This window comes from Acanthaster planci, linkage group LG16 (genome assembly GCF_054643075.1).
Source record: "Acanthaster planci isolate LZ-2023a linkage group LG16, COTS_SCS, whole genome shotgun sequence".
Taxonomy (NCBI): domain Eukaryota; kingdom Metazoa; phylum Echinodermata; class Asteroidea; order Valvatida; family Acanthasteridae; genus Acanthaster; species Acanthaster planci.
The window spans coordinates 450,479-468,589 of NC_141792.1; the positions used below are offsets into that span (position 1 = coordinate 450,479).

The following is an 18,111-nucleotide window of genomic DNA, read 5'->3' on the forward strand; positions in this document are numbered from 1 at the left end:
TCCTGGAGTTCTGTCATTCATTGGTGAGTCTAATTAAACTAATGCTTACTGATGTAGGCATTTTTATGGCTTCGGAGGAGTTGCAAAAAGATTTTAAAAGGTCCTCAGGCTCAGAAATATTTATAAGTTAAAAAGAATATCTGTTTCTTCTATCACCACAGCAACAAAGTTGGAGACGGAACTTTGGCAGTGGAAAAACAGTTTATTTTCTGAAAAATAATAAATATCCTTTTTTGGTCTATTTGATGTCTCGTGAAGAAAGATTTAAAATTTACAAAGACTAATGTTTTAATCCAAGCAGATTTTTCCTTATAGGCGAAATGAATTAACTAGTGCCCCGAACAAAGTATTTCAAAAGAACTCGAGCGCGCGAAGCGCACGCTCAAAATTAGACGTGATTGCATAATAATGCACCGAAGAGGGCGTTCCATTGCTGCTACGAGTAAAGTTTTTTCTTCAGGGACGCTTGTGGGTGGTCCCTATCGCATCTGTCATCAGTACGTGCAACAAGCTGGGCACCAGTTAATATGCACCTGTGCATGATCAATATTACGGCGCGCAGGTAATGTACGGGTGCCCAATTAAAACCGCAAAGTTTGGAAAGGCGACCATGCGGCATTCTCGTCGGTCGTCAGTCGGCGTTCTTCTGTTCTATTTCTGCCTTTAAAACTTCACCAACACGTCGATTGGATCGCACAGGCAGTCTGTTGGCATCTTGTACAAGTAGCCTACGATTTCTTGGTGGATTACTGAAGTGCAGTCGCATTAGGCACTTCATTCTCTCCTATCAAATTTGATCTCGGTGCCGATAATGGATCACCGCGGCGTTACCATGAGCGTGTTGCTGGCCGTGATTGCTGCCGTTCTACCCGCGGCCTCGCAGCCACTGTACGGTCGGCTCAGAGCACCTCCAAAATGTAGCGAGCCGCTACCTCTGGAGCAGCGAGCAGAAATCGCCAATGTCATCCTGACTGGTTTCGTGGACAAAGTGATGCGGAAACCCCGGACTCTTCAATATGAATGTGAGGTCCAGATCGTGCGGATTTTCAAGGGAGAGGAGACTGTACATAACGGCATCTCTCCACCGATGGACCCCGAATCCAACCAGGTCATGGTGACTGGGTTTGGAGATCCGTCAATCTGTGATAATGCCGCGCACGTCGGGGATGTCAAACTACTACTTCTCAAGAAAGATCATGATGGACATCTCAGACTTAACTCCAGCCTTGTTCGAATTACCTTAGGAAACTTGGACAGGACCAATGCAGTTGTCATGAGTAAGTCCTATCTTCAGCATTCTAGCTTTTCATAAAAAAGAAAAAAATTTCACTTTACATCTTAAAATAATATTATCCTTAATCTTAGTCAAGAAGGAAAAGATTGCCCAAATTGAAAAGCAAGTTGTCGTTTTGACCTTGGTCTGCATTACGTCTAGTATTTTAGGAAAGAGTTCCATATACAAAGGCCACTTGACACCCAGAGCACAAACCCTCTGAAATGAGACTGGTCTGAAAAATTGTAAGTGTTTTGAAGTAAACGACTTTGTACTTTCCCTCCAAAATTTAACTTTTCTGGACACGTTTTTGCTTTCTGATGGCTAATATTTGTATGTCACTGTAGGGAATAATTACTGGCATCCGTATATGGAACTTTTCCTGCATTTTATATATCTGCTTTGATTTTTTTTACATTTTTAACATTATTTTAATGATTTAAAGCTTGTGCCTATTCCGTCTATAGCACAAAGAGGCCAGGCTCACTTTGGTACAGTAGTTCCAAACATGATTCTCTGAATGAAATAAAAAATATTCAAAGAAGAAAAATGTTTGACATACTTGTACATCTGCATGGAATTCCCAGAAAAAGAGTCAAAGTGCTCCCACATTCTTGTAATCAGTTGAATGGAAGATTTTTCCTTTGTGAAAAAGTGATGCACTGATTTTTTTGACACATGATATTGTAACCATTCTCAATGCGTACAGTGTAATCTGTCTGGTACTGTGCGAATTTCCAAAATGTTCAAGTTGCAGGCTGGTACCGTAGTTTTGTTTAGTTTTATCCATTTTATTTGTCAGTGGGAATACTACCTGGAGATGTTGGGGTCAAGCAGAAAGCATGATCTTTACATGACTTGTGCTTTCTGAACATAAATCAATTGACTTCACAGAGACAAACCTGTCTGTATTTTAAACCAGTCACAGTGTCACGCCCGCACTTGACTTTTCAAGTGCCTAAGGGTACTAGTGGTGACGGCATGGTGACAGCCCCACCTCCTCGATAATTTTTTTTCTAAGAAAGGATATGGTGGTACTTACAGTTGCAGGTCCAGTGTGGATGTATCCATGCAGTGTACGTTAGCCAGGAGAGTTGCTAAATTAGAAACACATGAAAACGATATTCAATCAATCAATCAATCAAAACTTGTTCCAATAATTTCTGTACTGTTGCATTAATAATATGAATAATAATTTTACATATGTACAGTTGAACCTCATTAATAAGAGGTCCTTCGGATTTGGCAGATTACCTTGTTCTGAAATATAACAGGAACCTTGTTTTGTCAGGAATGACAAAAATGGAAAACAAAGGACAGGGACTGAAAAATGTCCTTGTATTAACAGTGCTCTTATTAACGAGGTTCGGCTGTATTATGTATGAACTATTATTTAGTTGTTTGACCAGTTAACAAATGCATTTATGGAAAAATTGCATTTTCTGCTCAAAATTCTGTCAGACAAAATACATGTAATTTTCTCCTTTACTGAATTTAGAAAAGAAATACTGCAGTCGATTTCCTGAGTTACCCTGCTGAATATTAATATTTTTACGACTTTACCTTTATGATTAAGTTATCTACTTTATTGGGGATATTCACCAGTTTGTGATCATCACTGATTTATGGTTGCATGTATAGGCCTGTAGTTATATCATTGTATGTATGTAAGTACATGGAGAAGGCAAATATCAGTGTTGAAATTGTTGTTTAAACTACACAGCAGGATCACATTGAATTTCAAGATCTCTAGGAATTAACAAACACCTACCCGGCATCTCTTAGCACAGTCATTTACATGGACTTTGAGGCCTAACAAGTAACTCAGGGTGCATATTGTCAGTGGGACCAGGCCATTGGCTGTTGGGCCCAATCAGGATTGAATAGAAGTCTCTCATAGGAAATGACCTATTCCCAGTCATTGTCATCTTATCAAAAAGAGGTCTTTGCCTAACATTTTGACAACACAATACAACCATAGGGCCTAGTCAATACAGAGATAATGCTGGTCGGTTTAGTCTGCCCGAGATAGCCCTTCCAGAGTAAAAATGGGCAACCTTGAAAGTCAGTGCTGATGGGATTCATCCATTGCTAAAGCCCTCCACTCAAACAGTAGATGCTAAAGCTTACAAGTACACTTGCCACATAAAGTAGTTATGACCCCTCTGGGAAACCAGTGATACTGTGGTTTCCTGTCCATTACCCCTAAAGAGGAGAAGGCAAACATTTGAAAATTCATTGATTGAATATTGGTATATTTTGCAAACTGTGAACTTAAATTTGTTGTTAAATATTTATGAGAAGTGATAAATTTTGTTAACAGAGAATCTTGCTTCAGACAAAAATTTCTGTGACACCAGACTATGTTTTTAGACAACATGTTGAAACAGTCTTGTATTGTCTGAAGGGGTACTGCGAGGTTTTAAACAAAATCTCAGAATGTTTCAAAATACACAGCATGTAGGCCTATGTTACACACTTCATGTCTTTTTGTAATACAGTATTGGAATGAAGTCAGTGCTAATCCAACCTCTGCAGGAATTCAGTCAAATATTCCTGTGAATTTCACAGTTGGAACTGTCATTGAAAAGTGTTTTCCCATCTGGTATTCAGATCATATCATGCATTGGGGGGGGGAACACTGCCAGTCTGAATTGGGAGGGCTGTTAAATCTTTGTCCACTAAATGAAGGGAACCGTAAATTTTCACATGATTTATGGAATACATCTGTCAGTTTAACTAGACTGTACTCAGTATGTTCACACGAGAGCAGAATTGAAGAAAAATTGAAGATATAGAAACTCAGAACATACATAGATCTGTTGTCATGAACACACTGACAGTTCATTGAGGAATTGAATTGAATGTTGCAAGCTGTTTGTCAGTTCAAATATTTTACTCCCAGCTTATATTTATGGCACATGTTATGCACTGTATTGTGAAAGAAACTCACAGTAATTTTAAGTTTTTTTTTTCACTTTCCTTTTTTTGATGATTGGAAACTGGCTTTAATGCTTTTGTCTGCCAACTGTTGAGCTGCATCGAAAGATTTTGTTTCCTGGTATTCTGGGTAGATAAACTGTCCTCCTAGTGTGGCATTATTTAGGTTTGCTGTCTCTGGGGACGTCGCCCCTCGTAACTCAACCACTGGTCCCCACAGGGCGTCATGTTGTGGTTGAATGTGATCTTGGAATTCAGAACCTTTTCTTTTCTGGCCAGTCTGGCGACACCTCACTGGGGCAGTGCGTGTCACATCTGATGTCAGCTGTTTTTTTTATATGTTGACTTATGAATATGTTGGGTCCACATTGTAGTTTCCTTAAAGAAGGCTTGCATGTATTATTTCACTCTTGAGGTTGGATAATTGAGCGGATAATTTGAAGGATATTTGAATGTGAGCTACAAGTTTCCACTGTACATACTTGGCAAAAAAACAGTCTGTCTTTTAAAAAGCTGTGTAAAAAGTAAACTTTGCTTAAAACTGTCAACTACATGTACATGCAATGTGCGCTGTAAATTGCACACCTAAAGTTCTGCAGTTTAAAAAATGGTGGTGGACACTGGACAGTAGACTTATTCAGTGGACTTATTCAGTGGACTTATTCAGTGGACTTATTCAGTGGACTTATTCAGCGGACTTATTCAGTGGACTTATTCAGTGGACTTATTCAGTGGACTTATTCAGCGGACTTATTCAGCGTTCAGCGGATGCCTGGCGTTGACATGCAGACCCTTCATACATGTACATACATTCTGGTTGAGCTTAGAATACTGGATGGCCCAGATGGATGTTGTTTCCAGGTAAAAATACAACATCTTTTGGTTAAAATTTATTTCAAGGATGTTACTTCGCCAACTGCAGTTTTATCATGATGAGAATTCCATGCATGGAGGAAGGAATAACCATGCATTTTAATTTGAGGGCAGAACTGCTGAAGGGGCGTAGCATTGCTACATCTTGGAAAGTAATTTGTTCCCTCTTGGAGATTAATTAAACAAATTTAAATTCTTTTACACACTGCACATAGATCACCCTGGCATGCAGATAGCAGGGTGTCAGCAATAGGACTCCCTCCACACTCCTTCGTCCTGTTGTGACCGTGGGCATTGGGAAGTACACCATAATGGAACCCCCCAGTCTGCTCAGTTGGAAATCCCAGATGATCACAAGGTGTACTTGGCACTTTTCAGTTATCAACAACTTCCCTTGTTGCTTCCTACAATGGGGCCCTTCTGTCAGGCACTTCCTTCAAGCTATCCAGTCACTCTCCCCACAGCCAGGTTGCTGTGAAGGTGCTGTTCTAAAATACTATGTATCCATTGTCGTGTGGAGATGCCTCTTGGTGGGTAGGGATAGTTGACTATTCAGTAAGAATAACAAACACCCTTCATGGGGGAAACTAGATTAATGCAACATTTTATTTGAAGCTCTCTCCAAATCCAAAACATTATTGAAACAATGTTGCTATAAGTGTCTCTTTCACTTTGACTCTTGAACAAATTTTCTTCAAATTTTCCCTCTGTGTCTCTGAATTTTCGGTCGACAAGACCAGTATATTTTGCTCTTGATTTATTTATTGGTTGAATTGTAAGGAAAGAATACCTCTAAACCTTACAGTTCAAGAAGTAGCACTACATCAGCAACACCTTTAAATGCACTTTTGCTCTGTGTGTGAACTGTGAATGGCTGAATATACATGTAACACGTATACTCTACTGCCTCATGCCCTTCCAGTGTAAGACATGTGGCCACCAGACATATGTTAAGCAACCAGTAATAATTGATACCATGTGACTGTGGAGTTCATTAACTTCAGGAAAGTACACGGAATGCTTCCTGCTATTTGTAGTAGATTTCTATTGTTTTAATGAACCACCCATTGCTTGGAATCAGCAAGAGGAAATAATAATGAAAAAATAGCAAAGAATTACAACCTTTGACTTTTGGAGTCAAAAATTTGGTGCAAAAATTTCAAGTAATATCAATTTTCAAGCAATATTTCAATTTTAATACCGAATTCTAGAGATCTGTTTTGACATACCAAATATCATTAAAAATTTAATCAAATATTTGATGCAACATTCTTATATTTAGTACATTCCATCATTGCTCTTGTACCAGTATCATTGCTAGGCTAAATAATTGTGTTTATGTCCTCGGTCCTTTCATCTCTTCAAAATCTGTGCACATATTGATTTCCCCCAAAATACAGCATTCCAAGCAGGAAATAGATTCGGAGCTTGTATAATGCATGCCGTCCTCGTCACTTGAATGAACGGAGCCTGAGCAAGACAGCATGAGCACACTGTCGCGTCTTAAAGGGTCATGGTCTCCAGGGTATTTGCTTAATTGGATAAGCTGGGTCATTGTCTTGGTCACTTTACTGGCTGGCCTTTTTTGTGGGGGGGTTGGTTGGATTTTAAAATTAGATTTGCTTTTTATTGATAAAGTTAATAGGGTGCATAATGAGTACAACTCCATTCATAAAATTGAAGCAGACAGTGTTGTCCTCAGGTTTAGGTGAAGATCAACGTGCCTGGTTGCTCCTTTAATAAACCGCAGACAATCTGAAAAAGCAACTAAAAATAATTGGGAACGGGAGAAGCGGCTGAGTTTCATGAATGCTGTTATGTACTGGCACATAGTACTGAGCCAGCATATAAACATTTTCCATAAATGTTTGTTGTAAATAATCCAACTAATACATTCATAATTTTAGATATGTGCAGTATCTAAAGAGCAGGTGAAAATTAGGAGGTTTGTTATTCAACAGACATTCTAAATGTCGGCAAAAAATTATGGCTCTGTAGATTTTCATGTGAATGGGGCAGTAATGATAAATTGCTTTTTCACCTTTTTGTTTGGCCTTAAAATCTGTAGTCTTAGTTCAGTTGGTGTGCATGAACATTTACATATACGTGCACATTTTATCTGGTGGGTTTGCAAGATTAAGGCCAAGCCAAAACAGATTAATTTTTATGAGGAAATACCAACTTTGATTACAGTTAAGCCAGAGGCAAATGTAAATAGGCTTGTGACAACATGGTGACAAGACACCCTGGCTATCAGTACTTCAGATGATGTAATCAATCACCAAGGCAACCAGGCGTGTGATTAGGTCACCTATCAGGGCTTATAATCAACCTGTTTACCCCTCCTTGGACCTCAAAAGGGTAGATGTCTGGATTGGGTTGCCTTTCACCCATATTTTCATTAACCCCTAATTACCCCTAGAGGTAAGAGCCTGTACCTTTCAATGTACCCCTCTTCCTCCAAAATCTACCCTTGCATTGGAAATTAGTTCCACATTCTGTGTACATACACTTGAACTTTTAACGGATATCAAATTACTGCCAACTCCTTCAAATCTTGGATTTTAAATTGAAAGTATACAAATGGTAAGAGTTATTTGAAAGTTGTGTGGGATATAGCAAGAAAAACATTTTAAACAGAAAAGTTACATGTAGTACTTCTGATTCAGTGATAAGAGTTGTGTTCACTAGGGAATTGATGTGTGAATATTCATCACTTTGAATTTTACTTTTGAGATGATTTTTGGTCCTTTTATTCCAAATTTCATTTTCTTTGATAATAACACTGTACAGTGTACGGCCACACAGTATTTCATTTGAGTCTTGGCCCACTTGTATCAGTAGAACTGTGCAGGTGAGTGTGGGTATTTTGTAAAGTTATGTTTGACAACTGTAATATATGCTTTTCTGAAAGTTTGCTGACACTATCAACCAGCCCTGACCACTACCATGGACAGCCTATGGGGAAAATGAAGGCCAGATCCTCACTGCATCATGCATATTTTACAGATCATTACATAATTGCCAACCCAGTACCCAATCTATAGGGTCTTCTGTGACAACTCTGGAACACTTTACTTTTTCATCCTCAATCCCCTGTCCCTCATAAAAGGGTGGACTGAATTGACTGAGGTATCATCAAACAGAGAGATGGGAGAAGGGTCCTTAGGGGGTGAACAATGAAGCTGAAAATCCCTAGATTAAAGGGGGCTATTGAGTTGAATCATGGGAAGGCATTGGCTCATTCTGACATCTTTTGGTGCATTGTGGTCAGGGCTTATTATTGTGGGATTTCTGGTGGTGGTTTGAGGGTCGCGGGGGAGAGATGTGTGGCTTGGTAAGGGGGTGATGGGGGTTCAAGATCTGTTTTTAGTGGGATGAGTGATCCAAGTACAACATACAGAGCTTCTCTGGAGCGAGGAGGATTTTCTTTAGAAAAACAGCATCAAGTTGTCAGCTGGACCATTTCTGGACACATTCTGTGATCATAAAGTGATCTGTTAGACGCAGCAGTGATGCCACATTTTGTCTAAGGATTTTTAACCAAAGAGAACTATCCATAATTTGCTTGTAACTTGTCTACAAGTTACAAAGTAAATAGTTGTCTACATGCTGTATCATTTGCCTTTCCTCCATCATCTCTCTAAAAGTACCATCAGGACTTTTACCTTTTAGATGAAGTTTATGCCATCAGGACAAATTTGGAGTTGTAGGTATTGTTGAACCTTTCAAAGGAGGATGTATTTGTGTCCGTTTCCACATTGTTGTGTGAAAACAACATTGTGTTCATTCTGCGTCAATAACTCAAGTTGATTGACCTACATGTACTTCTTCAGTGAGCTTGTCGACTTAAGACGTATTCATGTTGTATTTGCAAACTAAAATCACATATAAATGTTCACAGTGCAGATCTGCGAACCAGCTGCAACTAAAATTCTTTGAGTAGTAAGGGTACTAGTACCTTTAATCAAGTCAGTGGGTTGAACACCATTAATACCCAAACACCTGTACACTGTGATGAACGTAAGGGTTTTGGATGCAAACTTGAACTTTTAGTACAGGATGATTTATGACATGCGAAAATTTATGATGGAAATGGATTCAAGTACAGCCCTACCAAACCTATTAGTTCAAATAATCAGAGCAGTGAATCAAAGTTTGTCTCCTCATGGCAGTCAGTGAGACTAAACAGTAGTGTTTGCAGGAAGATCAAGATTTGAAACTCAGCTGTTTTTGATGTCTTGAGATCTGTTACATGTACATGTTATAGTAACGTTAGGATTGGCATGGAAGTGTGTATATCTCAATAGGTAGTTCTAGGGGGTTAGCAACACATACAAGGATGCATTCCTCAGTGACGTTGTCATGCTGGCCTCCCCTGTACTTGTGTCAGAAAGTCTGGTTATGCTCTTTCCTCACATAGGAGAACAGAAAGAGGACTGGTACTCTCATGCCCTTGCACAAAATGTGCTTGGAGGCCTGTTGGTCTTTACACAGCCATATTTTATTTGCTTTTGTCCAGATATGCTACATGTATAGTATGCCTTGAAGCAATTTGAACATGTTTGTAATTCTTGGATAATTTGTTTGGAGTCATTGTTCCCTCAAGGGGGCCCTTGGGAATCTGCCCAGTTTTGGTCACATGCCACAAGGATTGTGTAACACCATTACCAAATGTTGGGTTAGAATTCAGCAAGGACAACTTGATAGTTTATTTGTTATTCTCAGAACCTGAGGGGAGGGGCACAAACTGACCACAAGATGTGATCTAACCAGTAAAACGGCCTAAACCACAATCCAGTACTGATTATACTCTGAAGAACCCTGAAGTAAACATAGCTTTCCCAACATAGAAGGGCCAGTTTCATATTTTTTAGGAGCTGCATTTGATAAATTCCGATGCCTCATAAGTCCGAAAAAAGTGTTTTAAAAAGTCCATAAATTCGACGCCTCATAGGGCCTTAGTCCAACGCCTCATAGGTCCGATGCCTCATAAGTCCGACAAATACGTTTAAGAGTTCCAACGGTTTTTGGTCGAATTTTGAATAAAGGTTATTAACAATATTTCCGTAAGCCATTTATGTAAATTAAAAGCCCAAAATGGAAATCCCTCAAAATTTATCCCAGTTGATGTCTTTGCCTCACATACAGTATCTAGTTCTGCAAATGACCATACAGTTAAATGACCATACAATTGCATATTCACTGTGTATGTGCAGCTCGAAGGTCTATTTTGAGGTGTCTGCAGTGCGTGAAGGAAAGCGCAGTGCGTAATGAAAATGCGTGCCCTTGCACACAGTTTGTAAAAGTAATGGATAGTGTGTACGCACAAAATGTATGCGTATTCGGACAAATTGAAATGTTTAAATTTTTGTCGCACGCAGCCGATACTTGAGAAAAGATGGAAGTGTGAACGTCAAATGCGGTGTTGACATTATGCGCTGCGTGTGTGCAAATGCAGCGAGTAAGAACCAGCCTTACTACAGTAGTTTCTTCCTTTCTCATGGAAGGCCTACTTGTACATCTGTGCCCAAACGTGCACTTTCTACTCTTTTGTGCAATAAGAATAAATTGTGAATGAAATTCCTTTGAAAACATGACCCTGAAATATCTTTTCATAAAGTCTATTGGGGACAATGGAGTGTCATTCTGGTCTGTTTAACCATGGCTGTCTGCAGTAAAAGTTCACAGGAAGGGCTTGGCATGTTGTATACGGCAGCTTTTTCAACTGTGAACAGTTTAACTCCTATCGGTACCTATTTCTAAATAAGGAATGTAAACATGAAAGCATTTCCTCCTATACATGTACTCCCACCTACATATACCTGTAAACATGCAACTGTATTTTATTTGTTGCAAACTTGGCACAGTGCATGCCGGCATCATGTCAGTTGTAGTACACCTACGTCTCCTTCAACCATTACATTCATGAAAATTTGGTTTGATCGATCCGACAGGGAATTGATTGAGCCAGGCATTGATAACAATGCCTGAAGAATGTTTGGCACATAACTTACAAATTGCTGATTTCCCAAGCAAAACTCGGGACAGCAGGATGAAGTGGAAACATAAAAGATCTTTCGTGTGGGTGGTTTGAAGCTCAAAACAAGCTTGCGCGATATTACACAAGGGTGTATGATGCCAATATAGACTCTAGTGACATGCACACATGCTTTGGGAATATGATTATTGACAGTGGAACATTGTTGTGATTTAAATTTTACATATTTGAATACATTCCTGCCAACCTCAACAAGTGTGATGTACCACGCTTGTAAGGCCTACATGTACAAGAATAGTTAGCATACATTTGTATTTTCTGACTGTTGTGATACTAGGCGTTGAATTGTTCTTAATATCAAAGGAACAAACTTACATGTATAAAGCCACAACAGAGACGGTCACCATATTACATAGTATATACCATGGAGGAGTCTTTTCCTTCCTCAATGGTATATACTGTAGTAAATAGTAGGGCCTATATAGTAACAGGTGCGGGTCTGGACTTGTCCAACATAAAATTCAAGATAATTGTGACAACAGTGGTCAGGAGTACAGGGTCAAACCTGGGCTAGAGACAGGGTCCTGAGTCCAGACTTGAAATGAACTTGATAGTAATAGTACTGAAGTTTAAGGCTCGATGTGGATTTCAGGTGTATGGTTTCTGTACTACAATGTATAAGGACTGACCAAAGACCGTACAGGACTTGAATAACACAATTAAGTTCAGGGACGCGCCATCGTCTATCAAGTACATGGCTGGTGGGTACTGCCAAGCATGTGGTCTGTGGTGTGTGCCCGTCAGTTTAGTTGTGATTTTGTTGTATGCAGTCTTTTCATGCCTGCCAAAACTGGAAAGCCAGTGTGAAACTACAAACAACTTCATATTCCATGTCCCTCTAAGCAAACTCCCTAGGCCAGGCAGACATGAATGGGGAAACTCCAGGGTTAACAATAAGCCCCTAAATTAGCCATTTATGGCAATTCTCCACCCGTATTTGAGAGGGAATGGAGAGCCTTTTGAAAGTCAGGGAATTAGTATGTATACCCCGGGGGAGGGGGGAGTAGAGTTAGGAGAAGGAGAGACTCTCGTGCATCAACCACAATACAGCAGGAATCCACGCCATTACGCACTGTCTGGTTTGACGTTTTTCTCCATGTCAAAAGAAATGGGTATGCCTATACCTTTTGGGAGGATGTTGAAGGAGTGGGATTGAAAGGAGAATAGTCTTTTATCATTGGAGTAGGAGTTAGTGAAAAAACTCACTGAGTAATGGGATATACATAGATCAGACCTCCCAGAGGCTGGGGCCATGTTAAAACCATGATTGAATCCCTACCGGTATATAGGCAAGAAAGATACGCTTGAGATTATTGAATACTTACGATGCCTTTGACACTTTAAAATTGTATTCCCAATCACAAAATTGCTTTGCCAGGAGCCTCATTTGCTTGGTATAGGCCTAGTGGCTGCTAACTGGTTTTGGCATTTGCTAAGCAGAACTTTTCTCTGCTGATCTGTTTTTTTGCACGTATGATCTGTGTTTCTTTTACGTAAACTTGCTGAAATTTGGATTTGGAATTATTGTTCACCGCAAAATTCCTGAGTGATGATAGTGACTCGAAGCTTACCAATGTCAAGGATTGAGTCAATCCAGTTGTTGAGTCTGGCCATCTGTCCATTTACAGTATTATGACCTTGCTGGAGACTTTGATAATCTGTGAAGATTTTCCAGCCTGTGTATTTTGTATCCAGCATACCACTGGAGTTGATACTCACAAATGGACCCCATGCCATAGCACTGACACTTTAAATCGGGGCACCTTGGTCAGTATACATGTAACTCTCAGTAGGGCTTTTCCTAAGTCAAAATATTGACATTCTACGCTCCAGAGGCCCAGAATTTATTGTGTTTTTGACTTTTTAACTAGCCTACACAGTACAACTCCAGCTGACCCTTTGTACAAAGCTGTGATCAGCCATTCCAAAAAGGACAAAAGGTATTTGGAATTGGATCCACAGTTTTGTTCCCAAAGAAAACTGGTTGGGGTGCTTTGGTAAAAGATAGCCTGCCGTTGCATAAATTCAACCTGAGAGTTGACTGGGATATTAACACTATAACAGGACCGAGTCAGTTTGTCTATGGGATTTACTAAAGCTTGGAGTTAGGGATTTTGTTAGCTGTGATGCTTTTGGTGGTTGTAGGTGTAATTTGTTGATCTTAATAGCTCTGAGCCAAGCCTGGTGATATTGATGCTGTCCTGGGGTGTGGAAATGGCAGATTTTATTTTCCCTGCTAATGCAAAGCCCTTGAGAATTTTTACACATTGACATTGTGTTACATTGACAAAAATAACTTCAGGCATTAATTCTGCAATTTTACACAACTGAGATCTACTGTACATGTACACTGTGTTTGTGTATTGGCTTCCAAGTTCCATACAGAAAGAAACCTCATGACGAAAGCCTCTTTCTGTGAACACAGTCTGTGGTTAATCACTGTGAACGCAGGCTATGGTTAAACAAACCAGGGCCATGCAGCAACTTTAGACCAACAACCCACTGTATTCCTACTTGTATACCCCCCATTTCACCAGTTGTGAAATAGGGCTTGATTCTAGCTTACTTGCTGGATTTCATGAATTGCTAATGAGTCACTAATTCCCAAAAGATGTGGACTTATTATTTAACATCAACAAAAGGCCAGAGCTTTTAAGAAGCCCTTGATCAGATTAGCTGCCCAGGCATCAGACAGACACAAGGCCGAGAGAGAGAGTGGGTTGGTAGGGTTGATAGGTGCAGTGTAAAGTGGTTTGGAGGGGTTGAAGGGAACCATTCAGGGTGCCCCTGGGGGGCATTCGTGGACATAAGTGGGTGCTGAAAATAGAAGGATCCAAGGTGGATTGATGAATGATCAAAAAATGACTCACCTGCTGAGGTTTTCAAGTGTCTTTTCACTTTTCATAGAAGTATCCAGGAATAGTGAGACATACTGTTTCATAATCGTCATTTACAGGTACATGTAGTTAGGCTATGTCTGAATTCCATGCACCTGTCAAGAATAAATGTGCTGTAGATGTGTCGATTTTTCAGAGCATTGTTCCTTGATGTAATAATCTGTTGCCATTTACTGCAATGAAGGAGTGTTACTGGGGAGGGGGAAGACACTTGTGATCCTGTCCTCCAAATATTGCCAATGGATAGTGGAATAATTTTGTATCAGAGCCCCTCACCTTTCCAATAGCTGGTAACTCTCTTGCGAGTACAATCACCCACGATAACATTACTGTCAGTTTTGGCAGAACATTTCTTACAGTACATGTACATTGTACACTCGGTCATTACATTGTATAGGCATGTATACCAGTCCAAAACAAAGAAGAGGCTTTCAGGTTTCTTTGTGAAAACTTTTGGCTTTGTGGTACATGAAATGGTGCTAATAGACTTGCAGAGGTTGAGTAGTTCTCGGAGAGCACTTAATTGCTTTCAGTAAAGTGGTACCCCAACGGAACTTCTGAAAGGAATACCCAGCTGTGTGAACAGAAAGAAAACTTCAAAAGTACCCATGGGGGTAACGTGTAGCCCAGATATCTTGGGACCTAATGTATTGCATTCCTACCTTACCCAGCTTCAGGCTCAGCATATGAGTTGTCAATCTGCAATACCCTTTATTGGTACATGTAGAAGGTGACAGTTGCCAGGCTATTATGATAAACATAACCATTAGTGGCTTAACTATAAGGAGAAGGGGGCACCTGGCCCCCTCCCCAGCAGATGCCCGTGTTCGTTTCTCCCTCCCCCGCCCCATTTGAAATCTGTGATTTTTTTGTGAATAATCTTCATTGAAATGCAGCTGAAGTTGATTTTCTTGTGGGGCCACCTTGTAAGCTGTGTGCACCTCTCGGTGCCCTCCAGATGTTTAGCCCCACCCTTGGTTACACCACTGAAGGATCTTGATAGAAAGAAAAATGTCAAATACCCAATACAATTTTGCAGTACAATCTTCATGCTATCGTGATGTGAGGAGGCTTCGGAGTGGCATACACAGCATGATCACTGTTGTAACTGCATAAAGTGACATAATGCAGGCCTGTCCAGACCGTTAACCCCTGATCAGCCAGGATTATTTTAAGCCCTGTGGATTACTGAGACAGTGCAAAGGATTTGGCTAAGAGTTTGTGAACCGTAGCATTTTACACGTTTTGTGTTCAGTCATAGTGATGTGTCTGAAAAATCTCTGGTCTACTTTTGTCCTACATCTAGTATTTGAAATTAAATGCTTTAATTTAAAACTACACTCACTTAGCAGTAATGCAATATTGCTGTAATCACCAAGGAGCAAAAGAAATACTGGCGTGTGTCTAGAAAGTATAGAGTCTCTATCTGGTTCAGGAGTTAGGGAAGTTGATATCTATTGAGCAGACTTACCCACGATATTAGACCAGTGTTACATCTAGTTTGTCTTCCCCACTCTAACAAGATAGGACCTACTCTGATGATTTACAAGCATCATAAATGGAATATGCCCTGTGTGCACCCCCAAATAAACCTTTAGATGTGAAAACATTGTAGTTGTTATTTATACATTTGTAGTAAACACATGCACCATTTTATGACATTGACAACAATGTGGAGGAATGTGTATGCCACCCTTGGGGATATTCCTGCAACTGCAGGGGATGGAGGCACTAGCAACCTGCATGCGGCAGAGGTGTTTTATGTTACATTTGTTGACTCATACAGTGGCAGTGAGGGTAATTCAGTTCACCCTTTGTACATTTTTATACCCTTTGTCTGTTTTGTGGTCATTGGAAATAAAATCAGAGACTGTTAGTCGTCACATTAAGAGTCTGGTGCCATACATCATGGACAGTTGCTTCACTGAAGGATTGGCTTTGGGTCCCAACATGCTTTTTTTTTGTTCTCTGTGAGAATACCCAAATGAGCCAAATTTATTCGTGTTGAATTAAAGTCACTTTGCTTTGTGGCTGAGAATAAACATACAGTTTGGGAAATAAAGAACCTCTTTTGTTCATGAAAGTGTTTGTTTTACAAATGTAAGTTGTGTGTTTAAAATTGAAGCATTTTACAAATGTATGCACAGTGTACATGTATGTCACTGACAGCCTTTATCATTTTCCAGTGGTGCTGTTATTTTCACAGTGATTATGCTGTCCTTTCAAGCTCTCTTTCTTCACGTTTTGTCTGAGAGAGCCTGAAAGCATTTTGTATCAACTTTAAGGAAAATACTTTTTTTCCATTTAAACTTTTGTTTTGTAGTAGTTCTCAAGATGATTAATTCGATGCTTGTGTTTGTGAAATCCATGCTGTCACGTGTAACTGTGTCTACAGTATAAATAATTAAAGTATATGTACACCCAAGTTCTACAGCCATAAACATTGTACCACTTGTCTGGATTACAAATCATAACTCCACAAACATAAACTGCTGCGTCAGATCTGGCTAATGCCTTCCTGAGTCCATCTATCTGTTTGGATTTCAGCCACTTCAAAGCTAATGGATTCACTTCCAGTTTAAAGTAAGCAATATCTGCTTCTGTGGATGCCCATGTTTCTGTTGAGCAGAAACAATATTTCAGCCTCAAATCTGCAAATTCCAGATGAGTGAAATGCTGAACCTATGACCTACTCCACGGGAGAGAAGATGCAGTGAAATGTGGAAACATTCCAGAGTCACAAATCTGTGGTATGGGAAAAGAATTTGTCAAACACATGTTCACTTTCAGCAGATGATTTCATCGATCTGGTAGTTCCTTGATTGAAAAGAAAGAAAATGCCAGAGGGGTTTTGTCACTTTGTACATTTATGGTAGTACCTGCCAACTGATTTGCCTCATGTATGACCATGAATACTGTTGCTGTGCTTTGTAACAAAAAAAGACATATGTAGTTTTATGACACAATGACCAAAATATTTCACTTTGTCTACTAGCAGGTCAGCAAGAGAAATGGGGTGAAATTAAGATAGAATTGTAGAAGGGAAAAGGAAATCTACCTTCGAGCTTCATAACAGTAGCATTGTTGGCTTGCTTGGAGTTCACCTGACTGTAGACAAGAAAGAATGGAATTCTGAAACTTTTCTGAGAAAAATACAAATCCAGTTATTTTTTTCTTGTATTGTGTCCTATGACAGTCCAAGAGTAATGTCAAATGCTTAGCTATGAAGTTGCCTTGATTTTAAAGGCCAGAAGTTTCCAGGGAAGCTCCGTTAATGATATTTTGTCTCTGACATTAGGCTCATCCATTGAGAGCAGGCCAACTGCAGTAAACAGATCAATCGTCATCCATTGCTATAAAGCCATCAGTAAACATCCCCACACAGTGCCAATAGCATAACAAGTAATTTATCACCGGGAAACAGACTGGGGCCATATTTATCAGTTGTTGGCAGGCTAGAGGACAAATGAATGTATGTATGTGGTTTGGTAGAATCTTGGCTTAATTTACAACTGCATGGATTACCTGGTTGCAAATCCCTTCTAATTCTGTGGTTATGACAAGAAAACTCTTTTGAAGAAGTTGTTAACAGCAATCATTTTTTCCCTTCCAGTTCTTAAACTTTTGTATAATTTTAATCTTAATAATTTTTTCATTTTTGTAAATTGTATACATCAAAACCACAATTTTGCTTCAGGAGGGTGAGAGGTTCATAAACTTAAACAGGAATAGGAGAACTTCAGTTTTATGTTGAAGAACCTAGAAATGTATAGTAATTATATGCATTTATTGAATTCGAAAAAACTGCTAGATTCAACATCACTGTACATTGGCATAGAAAATTTTAGGTTTTTGTAGGTAGTATCTGAACATTCCTGTCCTCAGTTTAAACAGTAACCCTTTTTGATTATCTGTAAATGTTGAAAAGATATCTGTGAACACCGAAGGTACATGTACATAATGTGCCATATAACACACAATTATTTTTAAATGGCCTCTTGCAACAATAAGCAAGATAATACAAAGTGGCATTTGGTAAGAAAGAAGGTGAAGATGAAGTGGACGTG

At 39.5% G+C, this 18,111-nt stretch overlaps 1 protein-coding gene across 3 annotated transcripts in view; it reads left to right on the plus strand.

Annotated features, from left to right (window-relative positions):
* The first annotated feature begins 571 nt into the window (after positions 1 to 571).
* Positions 572 to 18,111, plus strand: part of LOC110984564 (agrin-like) — a 74,738-nt gene continuing 57,198 nt past the window's right edge. For all 3 annotated transcript variants that reach the window (XM_022244876.2, XM_087147141.1, XM_087147140.1), the window contains exon 1: positions 572 to 1,277. In XM_022244876.2, coding sequence (XP_022100568.2) covers positions 812 to 1,277 — 466 coding nt within the window. In that variant the 5' untranslated portion in view covers positions 572 to 811. The remainder of the gene's footprint in view (positions 1,278 to 18,111) is intronic.